We start from the raw sequence: 15,012 nt of genomic DNA, 5'->3' as shown, positions 1-15,012 counted from the left end.
CTCAAACTACACGAGGCTGGTTTTTACACACGTCTTTTCTGGGTGGTGTGGAGTGCTCAAATGGCGGTTTCAGGCCTTGTGAAGGACCTGGCTTGGCAAGAGTCAGTGGTTTACTGGTGGACAGCCTTATAATGTTGGCCAGACGTGTTCTCTGCTGATTTTGCTACATATCAGCCACTAAGGAGCCAGCACAGCCCTGTAATCTGGTGTCTGGACTCCAATCGTGGTCTGCCTCCATTTTGAGGTCTAACTTTTGCCCTCCCCTCCACCCCCCAACCTCCACCCCTTTGTGAGCACTCGTGATACTACTTCGCTCGTCCAACTGCTCAGATTTTCTATCTTATTTGGCGGGAAACTGTACAAGCAGCTACAAGTACTGGAAGTGGCTTGAAAGGTAACAGATTGATGCATCTTTTGTGTAAATTTCATACGCGTGCTTGCTATCCTTGGAGAGTTATGCTGGCTTGAATTCTTTAAAACCGTTTATCTCGGAACTTCTAATGTGCGATTTGGATCGTTTTTCCAAAATCCAGTCACATTTGTGACTACGCAAATCATAACCACATATGATGAAAATGGTATTTCAACACATTTCCTCCAGTAGCACATACAAATGTATAGCAAAAAAGATGACTATATGTGCTTCACCTGTGATAAGGTAGCACATAAAAGGAAAATTCAATTTTTTTTGCTGTGCACGTAATAGTTGTACCATGGCTATGAAGGATTTTGCTGATATAGCTATACACTGAAAGCCCGAGGGATAAGAGTGTATATATGATAATGATAATAATTATACAACCAAGTACTAAGAATATAAGAAATTCGGTTAAAATTATGTCATAAATTAATAATGAATAATTAATACATAAATAATGAATAAAATTAATGATAAATAATATACAATGTTCTCAAAAACTATGAGGCCTACAGACATGCACTAACTGGGAATAGATTTGGCTGTGAATGAAGGCACAAACGTGTAATAATTATGCCTGTTTGTGCAGATGACTTTAACAGATGTGTAATTCTACATTCCTGATCTAAATCTGATATAAGTAACTATAACTAATATAACTACTTACTCCTGGCCACTAGCACTGGATTCCAGTGAACCTTCAGCATACTTAGATCTTAACGACTACTTGTGATCATATTGTACATATCTTATGTATGCTGTAAAGCAAATAATTGTAATCATTCCCAGGTAATTAAGGGACCATACCCATACTAGATCGCGAAGGAGAAGGTTAACCACCATCCATGGAGTGACTGCAGGAGAGCAGCGGCCACCGTACACGTAAACAACAAGATTACAAGTATGTTAAATGTCAGTACAGTATTGTTTGTAACTGTTTATTTCCATCCGGTATGTATATATGTGCTCCTGGTGTGGGCAACCGGCTGATGCCAGCTGATGCCAGCTGATGCGCTCAAGGTAAAGAGTATAATTATGTTTCGCTATTGTACATTTCTATACTTCATCTCACCTGGATTGCTAGCTGGAATTACTGATTTTCACCTTTACTACTGTTGTGCCGATAATCTGCAATCGTAGATCCTACAATCAATAACTGATGCATTGCTGCATATACAACTAACTCCTCTATGTTGCGTATGCATATTATAGACTGATCGCTGTGCCAATGCCACACTGCTGGTGTACTGGCACATACCAGTGATCTCTAGTTACAACAGAGGCTATTATGCCACATTGGCTTGATTATAAATGGTTTGTGGCGGGTGTCTCTAGTATTTAGACATGTTCCCAGGTAGCATAGTGAGTCCCAAGTTGCTGCACGACAGCTTTATCCTTCACCTGTCTTGCTAATGGAATGATTTTCCACCATCAGTGCATGTTCCCAATAATACATTGCTGCATACACTACTGCTTTAATGTGTTTCTCCAGTATGTCATCTGTGGCTCAGTATGTTGTGTAGGCACATAGTGTGTAGACATCAATGTGACACTACCACACCACTAATGTACCGGCACCTAGCTACCATTTACCTTTAGTCTGTGCCATATTGCATTGATTTGGGATCATATGCTGATTGTGCAGCTGGCCTTCACCACCTTCTCATGTATAGCCTCATTTTTCACCTTCAGAGACATCTCACAATAACAATATAAACGAATCAATTGATACCACTATAGCTCACTTGCTTTTTGTGTAAGTTGCATTTTAATTGTTTTAGTAGTGATTTTCTGTTGCCAGTTAAACTCCCTTGTCTGCAGTGTTGGGACAGTTACTTTTTAAAAGTAACTAGTTACATATTACATATTACTTGCTACAGAACTATTTAGTTACAGTTACATATTACCCAAAAATAAAGTAACTATAGTAATATTACATATTGTATTACTTTGTTAAAGTTACATATTGCCCAAAAAATAAAGTAACTATAGTAATATGACATATTATATTACTTTGTGTCCACAGCCTTAAGCTGTCACGTGTGAAACTACCACCTTATCACGTGACATGATTTCGTTGTTGGGAAATGTGCAAATCTTGGTTATAAGTAAGAAGCTGGTGAATAAGCTTCATTCAGTAGGCTTCATTACTTCATTGTGGCTAGGCATTACTCAGTGGATCACTAACGAGATTAGTAACTTTGTTACTTGTAGTAATAATATTACATAATATTAGACTCGTTACAGTAACTATATTACTTAGGTAACGCATTACATTTGTAAGTAAAGTAACTTGCATTATATTACCTGTTTTTATACCATATTTAGTTATATTACTTAGATACCACACAAGTAATAATATTATGTAATGCGTTACTCCCAACACTGTTTGTCTGTGTATACATGCATATTATTTCTGCCGGCACACACACACTGCTATGAGTGCTGTTTATGGCACTGTTTATAGATGTTCTATGGGTAGTTTGTCACATTGGTGTATAGTGTACTTGATTGTATGTGACTCAGTCCTAGTAATAATAACAAATTAACAAAACCCAATGCAGTTGTGGTATAAGTGATATATATCACTCTACCTGATAAGTGAAAGAACTAAAGAGCACTTCTGTTTCTTTTATACTTCAGTATCTCTTGATTGATAGTGGTTTCAATAACATGGGCTAATAGCCCTCAGAATGTTATTCATACATCATTATGCTTTACACACAATGCCAGAAAAATTGTGAATGTGGGATCTAGTTTTTAAAATTTTTTTGTAGTACATTAAGCCTAGTAACTTTGCAGTAAGCAAGTTAAATACATTAAGTTAAGTATGTAAGTAGGACTGTAAGTTACTCACCTAGTTGTCCTCTTTGTGTTTTTCCGTGGTCTGCTCAATGGCTGGCACGTGGTGCACACTGAGTTTAGCTTAACTTGTAAACCAAACCCTACAATTAAACCGCACTCCATGTTGCTCAATATAATGAATCAAAGTGTATCGTATCTTCGAACAAGTTGGGAATTAAAGTCATGACAACTGCATTCCCATGATATTTCCTGGGCAATGTGTGAGTTAATCCCCGAGCGGCACCTTGAACACCCACACTAAAGTGCTATATATAAATATATATAATGAAGTCATTATTGTATGTATATTAACATATGAACAATTTGTGAATAAATATTGTGAATTATTATTTTACCTGAGTTTCATACCAGTTAGAGTGGATGAAAATATCAAAATGTTAGAATTATCTAAGTGTCAATGAGGCAATTTAACAAAAGGACTTTTGATCCTGATTTCATCATACTAGCTTGAGTACTCATACCACATACATACAAATTTTCAAGAGACATTAATGTTGTGGATTAATTTGCTGTTGTAATATGTATATGGCTCATATTAGCATCTATAACTATTGTAAATTCGATATCAGAATTCATTGAATGCCAACAACTAACAGACTAATTTGTCACAGTAGCCACAGAGTGTATAGAGTCACAATACAAGTATACGGAAAAATAAAGAATTTTAATTTGATTAGGGATCATAGAAATAAAAAGTAGTGAAACAAGGGAGGTCACCTACACATGAAAATATGCTAGTGGACCTACTTCAGTCTAAATATATAATATGCAACTGAATGTACTTCAGGTGTTGGTGACCTCCCTTGTTTTACTACATTTTATTTCTATTATCCCTATTCGAATTAAAATTCTTAATTTTTCTCATACTTGTTTGTTTATTATTTTTGTAACATCATTATGACTGGCGAGCCCATGCATACGTGGAAAGAATGGTGCCAGGCTTATTATTTTAGCCTGAACGTGTACCCCAAATATCAATTACAGGGCCTGAAATTATGTTTTGGAAATGATCTGACAAATCCTGTTATGTGGTCAGCTGTACTCAATAGTACTGTACATAAATTCTCTAAAAGTGTGCAGACATTAGCCAGAAATGATCAGAAAATGCCGGCAGATGTCTGACCATAATTTCAGGCTCTGCAATTACTGAAATAACGAAGTGGCCATTATGCTTTGTTTTCAGCTATATTCAGCCCATTATGAATGAAGGAGAAGGACCTCTGCAGTCAGTCACAATAAAAAGTTTGGACAAAGGTATAGGGTAGCCATCATGTGGCACTACCATGAATCAACACCTTGCACTGTCAGCAAAGACAATTGGACAAAAAGGAAGACACAGGTAAGTCCATGAAGCATGCATTATACGTACTGCGGTATGCCAAAAGGCATGCACCAATTGGGCTGAAGCAATGTGGAACAGTGAAAAATTAAGCCTGTAGCCTTGGCTGTTATCGAGTTACGCTTGTGTGAAGGCATCAGTCAATCAGGCAGTCAGTCAGTCAGTAGAAAATTTCACTAAATGAAAAACAATTAATATTTTGTAGCAACTCTTTGGAAGTGTTTCAGTTGTACTGAAGGCACTGTTGGGCTTTGGTTAGGGCTGGGAGAAGTTATACCTAAACCAGTACTGCCAAGATGCCATGAAGGTATATATGGGTTTGGGTGATATTTTTGGCCAGAAAAGCCATGATCCCTAATAGGTGCGAAGGACATAATATACCTTGGATAACTTGAAACTGAGGTATGTTGAGGTAATATTCATTTTCCTATCAAAATTATTAATTTTGTCACCTGAGCTTGCACTTCATAAAGCATAAGACATGCTAGTGATAAAATTTTATCGTAGCAGACAAAGGTTTCTACAAGCTTGTATGTGTACTTTAACATTTCCTTAATTGTTTTTGGATTTCAGCTTAAATTTTGTATTGTATCAGAGTTGAACGAAGGTTTTCTGTAATTTTGACACCTTCAAAGTGCCCTTATGATATGTCATGTACAACATCACAGAATTTAAGTTGTAGATGTTTGGAATTAGGCCGAACACCATTCATATGTGAGACTGGGCCTTCTGAAATATAATAATTTCTTTGAAAATATTTGATTTTCAGAGTCTTGTTTGAAATTCAGACCTGCTCACAAGCATTAGCATTTCATGCAGGTGTGTCTTGTCCTTATTATTCAAAAGATCTCTGTCTGATGTCAAAGCATTTCATTTCACAACCGTGGTGATTGTCTGGAGGAAATCTACAGTATTGATTTGTAGAGTTGAAATCAATATTATGTTTTTTCATTATCAAACCATTGTGTGTAGCAGTTCAGTACTCAATGACCGGGTTGTTTGTCTACCAATTCTGACGCTAAGTAATGTCAATCATGTGATGATATTTTAGCAGATCAGATACTGTTACGTTTCCTTGATGATTATACAATTGTAAAGATTTAATTATACATTAAATAAATCCTGTATTTGCAGCCAAAGGATGCTGTGGTGAAATGTAATAGTCCCACAAAATACATGGTGGGTTTCTGTAAACTTTTACTTGTTTAATGATCAACGTTTCCTTGTCACGAGGTGTAATATGGTAAAATGCACACTATTGGATTAGAATTCCTATCTCACTAAGGACCGATAAAACCTGTGAATGCAAGGAATTAGAATCTTAACATTCAGAATTCACACTATCTATATACAGTAATTAAATTGCTGAAATTAAAGTAAATTTCATTTTATGGATAGTAACTTTAAGCGTTGTCTAGAATAAGCAGTATGCAATAAATACTTGCACTGTATTTTGCTGAATGGAACATCCATTCAGAAGTACTAGTGTGGCTGCTTGTGTAAAAATATTCTAAAAAGTTAAAACATGGGAATAGAGAATGCTGAAAAAAGCAAGAGTCAAACAAGTTAGCATGTTAAACACACAGAGATCTCTATTTGGACTCAAATACAGAAGCATTTTCAGTACTTAGCTGGTCCTGATTTATGGAAACTACTGTTTTTATTGAGTCCAAGTAGAGATCTCTGTGCATTCAACATGCTAGCTTGTTTAACTCTTGTTTCTTTCTTTTACTTTTTTCAGCGATCTCTATTTCCATGCTTTAATTTTTAAAATTATTTTTACACTAGTTTGTTTACTGTTTATAGGTCTATTTATGGATAGCTACATGTAACATGATTTGGGCTCAAACGAATATTCGAATACCATTTCTGGTATTCGAATATTCGTTTCAAAGGAAATATATAACATCAGTGGTAGAGTACATGGAAATTCTTGATCCTACATAAGCATATCTATGACATAAGTGATCAAATCATGTTGATTCTGAATTGTATTAAAGAGACATCTTGTACAGCTGCAGGATTATTGATATCTCATCCATATCAATGTTGAAAAAGAATATTCGAATATTCGGTAGTTGTGAATAAAGAATATTCGAATAGTAAAAACCACTATTTGTTTGAGCCCTAAACATGATGACAAGAGGTGCTGGTGGTGTTTGATATTACACAGTACTAAACATGTATATCAAGTCAGTCATCATGTACATTAGATGTTAAGTAGTTTGCTAATACTATCAGTGTTAACAAACACCATTGCCTTACTATTGAATGTACTTTGTGCTATACAGCTTTGATATATCCAATTATGGGCAACGTATAGCGTGCTGTGGTCAGTAGTAGTATGGCTTTTGATATTGGGCAGCTAGGTGATCACAATAAGTCAAGTATACAGTGATACACAACAACATTGTTGCTCTGGTATACAGTTTCCAAATGAACATGTTAATGTGGATAGATTGGATACATATTAACACATTGGTTTCTGTTGCAGAGACTAAGTCACAAGATCAATGGCAAAGTGAACCTACAAGAAGCAAATTTGCTTGAAAGTGGATGTTAACATTGCAATATGCATTTCCAAATAGGTTATTGACCAGAGTTGGGGTCGTTACACTAAAAAGTTACTAGTTACATATTACTCGTTACTTTTACGCGATGTAGCGTGCTACAGTTATACTTACTGAAAAAGTAACGAGTTACATATTACTCGCTACTCTGAGGGCTGTAACTAGTAATAACATTACATATTACATTTGTTCGTTACAAACTATAAAGTAAGTCCAATCTACTAAATACAAGTTACCAGCCTACAACTACAAGTGACACGAGCTAGACATGTGTTTCTCTGGTGTAGTTCAGCCACAAATACATACTTTGTTGTTGTATCTTGGCCTCAAGGGCACTCCCCACACACTATCATTCTTTGTCCATGCCTACAATGCTATCTCCAGTCTTGTCTGGTGCAATCAATCACGTGCCTGGATACAATGTGCCTTAAAAGGAAGTAACACGTTACATTTGTTACAATTTCCGGATGTAATATCCGTTACATATTACTCATAACGCGTTATATTACTCGTTACTGTAAAAGTAATATTATTACATAACGCGTTACATTTGTAATGCGTTACCCCCAACTCTGTTATTGACATGAAGAAAGACATGAGAAGGAAAGTTAATATCCCCAAAAAGTGCTCACATTTTGCTCTAGCCCGGAAGATTTCAGTTCTTTAAAAAAGTACTTTTTGACTTCATTTTTGTTAGTGGACCAAACTTCTTCTGTATTAACTTCTAAGGCTTCTTTTGAGGTTGGAAGAAATTTCTAAGGTGGTGTTTGGTTTAGTATTCTATTAGGATTTTGGACAACCTCTATTATGAACCACTACCGTGGCTCATAATTAGTAGTGGTTCATAATTATTACAGGTGCATGCATATTTTGACTGCACACATGCATGTCCAAACTTTCATTGGTGCTGGAAATTCTATTTATTGGCTAGTTTTGTGCTGCTAACTCAAATCCTCACCTTATTATGCACATGTATGTGAATAGTTTAAATCACCAAGTTGCAATTGCATACTGAATGTATCTCTCTAAACAAAGTGCAAGATGGAGATTCTTCTGCAGTTGATGAGATGCTGTATAAGTAACTCAACTATTTGACAATTGATTTCTTGTGAAAGAAGCCTATGTTGTGTTGCACTGATGAAAGCAAAACAGGAAAGGTTCAGAGTGCATGCATAAAATATAATTAACTTTAACCACAACTAGTTTATTTTCAAGGATTCATACTGAGTACATGGGGTAAGTAGAATTCTAGGAAAACGGGAACGGAACGGAAACGGAAAGCGGGAACGGAAACGACCAACGGAAAATGCCTGATGAAGGTTATCATGTCAATATACGGGTTAGATTTTACAGCATGATGCTTCTTTGTAACATTGTTGGACCCTTTCGTACTGTTCCGCTAAAGCGATCGAAACTCTCTAATAGAGCAGTCACCATGCATTAAAATACTCTATTGACTAGAACAGTCAAGAATGTTTTTGTAAACTATGCGGACCTGCTTTAAACCTGTGAATGATATGGCTGGCAAAGATTAGGTATGTAGACTGTAGACTAGCTAAGTCATCAACACTGACTGTTAACTGTTCCTTTAAAACTATAAACATTTAAAAAGATTCAACACTGAAACATGCTAGAAGAAGTTTGTGAAGTATTCTAATTATATAGACTGAAGACAGTGTCTATATAGGCTATGCACTTACATGCAACTTCCTGATAAGAGTTATGTATGATAAAGTATGCTGTTAGCTTGCTTGTCAGCTCCAAGACGTGCATGGCTGGTCTCATATGACACACACTAGCTATATCATCAACACTCTATTTAATTTTTTTTTCATTAAAGCTTTACAGCACAAGTGCTGAAGGTCTGTAAGACACCTGGTCCTACAGCCTGCTCAAAGACATTAGATACTAAGACATTAGCTACTTAAGATGTGTTTGAAAAGTTGCAGAAAGGAGAAAAAAAAACCTGAAATAACTATACTCCTTGAAACCATACAAAAGATTCAACAATTAAGAATGAAGTGATTTCAATTGACAGTGTTTACATAAAGATGTTCCTTGTCAAGATAAAAGTTAGGTAGGTGGTAGATACAGTATGTGTCAGGCTGAGGTGACTCCAATGAAGAGGCTGAGGGTTGCCAGCTATAGTGCAATGATTCACAAGCTTTCAATACTAAAAGGCCCCTGGTGAGATACATGGTTTGCAAAACATTCTGTGCCCATGACTGCTCTATTAGAGTATTTTAATGGACAGTGACTGCTCTATTAGAGAGTTTCGATCATTTTAGCGGAACAGTACGGAGGGTCCAACAATGTTACAAAGAAGCATCATGCTGTAAAATCTAACCCGTATATTGAGATGATAACCTTCATCAGGCATTTTCCGTTGGTCGTTTCCGTTCCCGCTTTCCGTTTCCGTTCCCGTTTTCCTAGAATTCTACTTACCCGAGTACATGTATCCATGTGTATACAGTGCTCAACCACTATTGTAAATATATCTAGCCACAGTATTGGTTATGTACATAGCTAGGCATATTAGGGCATGTATACGTATGTATATGCAGAAATATTGTATTTACAGCCAAGTATATGGCTTAACAAATAAATACAAACAGTTGTGAATCTTAACCTAACTCTGGCTCATTCCCTGTAGCCAGACTGCTCCTCTTTTCTTTACATCATTTGTTGACCAGATAGGGTCTGGTGAATTACCATTGACAAAGTTGCATTTTCAGGCCAGCAGTTTCTTGCTGGTCTTGCTGGAAAAAAGCTATGTAGCAATAGTATCAGCCCTATTCAAAGTTTTGTAGTTAAGTTTATGCTCTGCCATGCCAATGTGTAGATAGCCAATGAAACCAAAAGGTTTGGTGAAAATTTTCAATTTTGTCAATGGTAATTCACCAGACCCTATTTTACCAACCAATAATGTCATGTCACAAAAAGGAGGTGAGATAGTAGTCGGACTACACATGGAGTGCCACCCCAATAGAGAGAATGCTAAACACTGTAAAAGCAAGCCAGGAGTCTTGACACCAAACTTGTCAAATGCAGCATAACTTAGACAACTTATTCAAACTTGTTTTTCACCTTTATTCTAACAACAACCCTATAGAGAGGCCATAGGAATTTAAATTTATTATCAACCTTTACCACTCTTAATGTGATAAATAAGTTTGTGGATCTATTTAGGGATCAAAGTATACCAGGAAACGTTACTTTGTAAGGTACGAACTTAGCCTATAAAAAGATGAGCTTGCTGAACGTCAATCAGCTGCAAGTGCTTGAGTGTATAGCTCCCAGTTTCCTTTAGCAAGTTCATCATGAGTGTTAACTATGAAAGCTTACTGTGGCAAGAGCTGAACAAGAATTTTGGGGATGGTGTTTCCACAACATTTGTGATGCGAACTGGTCAACAACTTCTTTACTCTGACTATGATGTTAGTGGTGATATGGACGTAGCTGCCTACAATACTTTTCAACTGGTGAATGAGACATTGAGCTGTGCCCCCATCTACACGCCAAATGGAAGTAACATCTCTACTATGTGGAGCCAACTGCTGATTGGTGGAAGAGGTCCTAATGCCGGTCCACAGCAACAGGCAGCGTTTGATAAGGCTAGAAAGATTCTGTACAAAAGCTATCCATCTGAAAAGACAACATTTTACACTGAGTATGATACAAAGCTAGGAGAACTGTTGGATAAAAAGAAAGATCTCAAGAAGGAAATGAAAGATGAATATGGTGATGATTGGGAAGTTAATTTTGATGAACAGCTTGAAGAAACAAAAGAATACAGGGCATTTCAGGATATCGAAAAGAGAGTTGGACCTCATGTGAAAGCAATCAGGGAATGGGAAAAAGGGCCACTTGCTAACACCATAGCTCCATTAGAGGAAGGTATAGTGCACATTCACATAAACATTTATTTAATCCAAAATGTTATTTACACCAGCTTTCAATAGTCACAAAAGAACAGTAACAATAAATAAGAAGAAGATGGAGTACTACTACACTTCAATGATACCAGCAAATTGGTACCAATGGTTTGATCCACAACAGCCCACTGATGGTCCATGGATAGAGGTATATACATACTAGCTATTGTATAATACTGACTCAAAAATTTTTCTGTAGATTACTGTGGGAGAAAACAGTGAGAATAGAACCCAGCATGATAATTTGAAAAAGTTGGGTGGCTCTGTAGGCTTTTCATATGGCTTCATTGGCATTAATGCAAAGGGCAGTGGTAAGACTGAAAAATCCATTTCCACTGATGCAGGCAGGAATATGAAAATTTCATTTAAAGTGCGTTCTGTACAAATCAATCGACCTTGGCTTGACCAAGCAACTTTGAAAATTGAGAAGTATACAATTCCTGGCTTTGGACCTGGTAGTTGGTCTACTGGAGAGCTTAACAGCAGCAACAACGGGTCATTTCCATTGCTCAGCACCCAGTTGATTGTGGCTAAGGACATCAAAGTCACTGCTGACAAGTTCAACAGGGAGGTATCTGACACTATGAAGTCGTTTGATGCATCTGCTAAAGTTGGCCTTCTGGTAAGCTGATTGAACACCTTTGATTTTATTTAATATATATATTTCAGTTTGGTCTTTTCAGTTTTGGAGTTGGCCCCAGTGGTGAATACAGCAACACAAATTACAGTTTTGCTGAAACTGGTGCAGGGTCATCCATTACATTAGAAGGAACTCAAGTAATTGGATACACCTGCAGTGTACTGCCAAAGTATCCAAAATAAACTGCCAATGGTTCCTCTCTGGACTATGAACTGGATTTTGGCTATGAAATTGGATTAGCTTTAGTCATTGTAGATGCATTAGGTTAAGTATTTACATTTAATTATTTTTAAATGCACTGCAATGTTTATAAAATATATATTTAATACATTTAAAATTGCATCTATAGCCAGAATGTGCAAATGTGCATGAACTAACAATGCATCCTAACTAATACAACTACCTATATAAATATTATGTACAGTGTGCACATACACACATGTACGTACATACACACATTACACTACAGCCACACGCACACACACACTACACTACATACATGTATGTAACCTCACTCACACACACACACAACACACAAAGCAAAGCCTTCAGCTGCTGTGCTATAGCTAGCCTATAGTTAGCATGGTCCCAACACTGGGACACCTGTGCATGCACTACTCAGGTGCTAGGAGTCAGTACAGGCAAATCTTCCTGGGGCAGAATTAGTAACCCACAGGAGGCTGTACCATGTCCCACAGGTGAAGGTGTGCTTGGGCACCTGAAGTCCACCTGGATCTTCACCTGCTGTGTGAGACATACAGTTGGCATTTGCTTCCCAGCTATCCATTGATGTTACAGCTGGGTAGGCAGCTTCCTCAGTTGACACCAAGACCCCAATTAAACAGCTGGGTAGACTGGAGCAATGTGAGTAAAGTTTCTTGCTCAAGGAAACAACACCCACCCACACGCACATATATGTGACCAGATTTTACAAAACTGGTCCAAATCGCACATCAGGCAAAATCAAATTAAACTAGCTAACACCACCAGTGGATAGCTCAGTACATACCAGCGTTGAAACCGGGTCGGGTCATCCGGGTCACATTTTCTCACGGATCCCTAGAGATATGTGTGCGGGAAACACGTTACCCGGGGAAACATATATCACTGTGACACCGGATCGCACTTCCTGGCCCAAGAAACTCGAGCATTGTCACCAAACGGTGTTTGCGCATTAGCGCGAGCCCAGCTGGGCGCAAGACTATGCAGCACCATGCCAAGAACATATTATTATTATTATTATTACTAGGACCGCGTCACACACAACCAAGTACATACACCAACGTGACAGCCCCCCAGTGAGGCTATTAGATGGTGAATGCATTATCCCCAAATCAACTCAATATGTCACAGTAGTGACAGATATAACACAATAGTGGCATCGTAACTAAAGGCCACCAGTAGCTAAGTGCCAGTACATCATTGGTGTGGTAATGGCACAGTGATGTGTACACAGTATATGTATACAAAACATACAGGAGAGAACTATACATTATTGCAGTATTGTATGCAGCAATACATTATAGGCAACATCACCATGCAGATAAAAATTATTAGCCAATATACAGCAATGCATATCAACATCAACTAGAGCTAAGTAAGGTTCATCAGTGATGTAGCAATGGCACAGTGATGGGTGACACACTATAGTTATGCATACACAACTTTCAGGAGATAGCTACACAATGCTGTAGGCGTATGCAAGCCAGATGAACCAGATAAAGGAAGACAGCCAAGCCACTAGAGCCTAGTAGCTACGCCAGGTGAAGGCAAAATAGATTAAGCACGTATTGAATTGCCTGACACCAACACAAAGAAAGTTCGCCATGCCAGCTGCACAAGACAAAATTGTTTACTTGTATTTTATATATAACTGTAAGCTTATTGTAAAGAGCGTGGCATATGTCAGTTTAATGTTTTCTTGTATTGTTTATTTACGTGAATGAATCCACTGGCAGCTGGCATGGAGACTTGAGATGTTACAAACATAAAAACTTACTTGTAATCTTCTTGTTTACACAAGTGGCTTCTGGCTCTCCTGCACGGGCATCACTAATCTTCTTTGTTCTTCGCGCAATATGTAAGTAATTAAGCAAGGGTGTGGTACTGGGCGTTATATAGAATTATACGTATGGTCAAGTCATCAGCACAAACAGGAGCGACGATTATACGTTTGTGCCTTCATTCACAGGAGAATCTATCCCCGGTTAGTTCATGTCTCTAGGCCTCGTAGTTTTCTCAAACATTAATTATTAATTATTTATTTATTTATGACGTAATTTTAACCGCGTTTCGTATTATTCTTAGTACTTGGTTGTATAATTAATACTTTACAGAACTGTACAGATCAATAAACAAAATTAAACAATATTTAAGAGCTTATAACAATTAAATTACAGAACTGAAGGTCTACTAGTGTCTTGCACTGGTAGCCATAATTAATTACTTACAAATTACAATAAGCTATATAACTACAAATAATAATTACAAGGGGTAGCTATAAAGAGTACAAGTTAAAGAATAATAATATTTACCACCAGCTTAAACACCAGTATAATTCCAACTGAATGGAAGACACATATTAGCCTCCTGAGGATAAACACTTGAATGGTTCTCATTCTCTCTCTGTTGCAAGCGATGACTGTTCTATTAAAGAAATAATTGTGTATAATAACAACAAAATAGCTCACTAGCTAACATGACAGTTCACTTTGTAACCAATTATGAAAAATTGTTTCAAACAACGGTGCTCCATCCATGATCTCCAATGATCTCCACTTCTGACGGGAACCTCTCACACAAACCATTGTTGTCGGCACGAAGTATGACAAAAGTCAAACGTGCTCGAACCAAACCCATCACAACACTAAATGGCTTCTCCCACTCTACCTATGCTCAGATTTTCTATCTGGAGTGGGATCTATTGGACCTCTTGTAGTTATAATTTTGTACTGTAAGTTAAGTAATGTAAGTCTTGCCTGGGCTCCTGTACTGATCACTGTGGTTATCAGTGTGCGGTAACCCTGAGTCTAGGCCCCAGTTTGTATACTATATATTGTCTTAATATTCAATAAGACGTTTATCATCATTTGCGAGAAACTCTACAAGCAGCTACAAGTACTGGAAGTGGTCTGAAAGGTAGCTAATAGATTGATGAATCTCCAGTGTGTAAATTTCATACGTGTGCTTGCGTCCTTAGCAAGTTATGTTGACTTAAATTATCTAATGTGCGATTTGGATCGCTT

The 15,012-nt window shown here is 37.3% G+C and overlaps 2 protein-coding genes across 2 annotated transcripts in view; one reads left to right on the top strand and one right to left on the bottom strand.

Annotated features, from left to right (window-relative positions):
• LOC136237220 (uncharacterized) overlaps nt 1–13,858 on the bottom strand; it is a 351,388-nt gene extending 337,530 nt beyond the window's left edge. The window contains exons 1-2 of the mRNA XM_066027544.1: nt 13,767–13,858; nt 3,276–3,528 (exon numbers count right to left, since the gene is read on the bottom strand). Of these exons, the coding sequence (XP_065883616.1) occupies nt 3,276–3,385 (110 nt within the window). The 5' untranslated portion in view covers nt 3,386–3,528; nt 13,767–13,858. The remainder of the gene's footprint in view (nt 1–3,275; nt 3,529–13,766) is intronic.
• On the top strand, nt 9,500–12,059 carry LOC136236296 (uncharacterized). The gene is made up of 4 exons (XM_066026433.1): nt 9,500–11,089; nt 11,145–11,275; nt 11,327–11,749; nt 11,797–12,059. Exons 1-4 carry the CDS (start codon nt 10,513–10,515, stop codon nt 11,947–11,949), a joined length of 1,284 nt encoding a protein of 427 aa, XP_065882505.1. The 5' UTR covers nt 9,500–10,512; the 3' UTR covers nt 11,950–12,059.
• Nucleotides 13,859–15,012: the final 1,154 nt, after the last annotated feature.

The sequence above is a fragment of the Dysidea avara genome, chromosome 10, assembly GCF_963678975.1.
Source record: "Dysidea avara chromosome 10, odDysAvar1.4, whole genome shotgun sequence".
NCBI lineage: Eukaryota > Metazoa > Porifera > Demospongiae > Dictyoceratida > Dysideidae > Dysidea > Dysidea avara.
This window is presented reverse-complemented; position numbering and strand designations above follow the sequence as displayed.

Coding starts and splice junctions, on each gene's coding strand:
- LOC136236296 (XM_066026433.1), top strand. CDS start 10,513: ATGAGTGTTAACTATGAAAGCTTACTGTGGCAAGAGCTGAACAAGAAT. Junction 11,276..11,326: donor CTGATGGTCCATGGATAGAG/GTATATACATAC, acceptor ATTTTTCTGTAG/ATTACTGTGGGAGAAAACAG. Junction 11,750..11,796: donor CTGCTAAAGTTGGCCTTCTG/GTAAGCTGATTG, acceptor TATATATTTCAG/TTTGGTCTTTTCAGTTTTGG.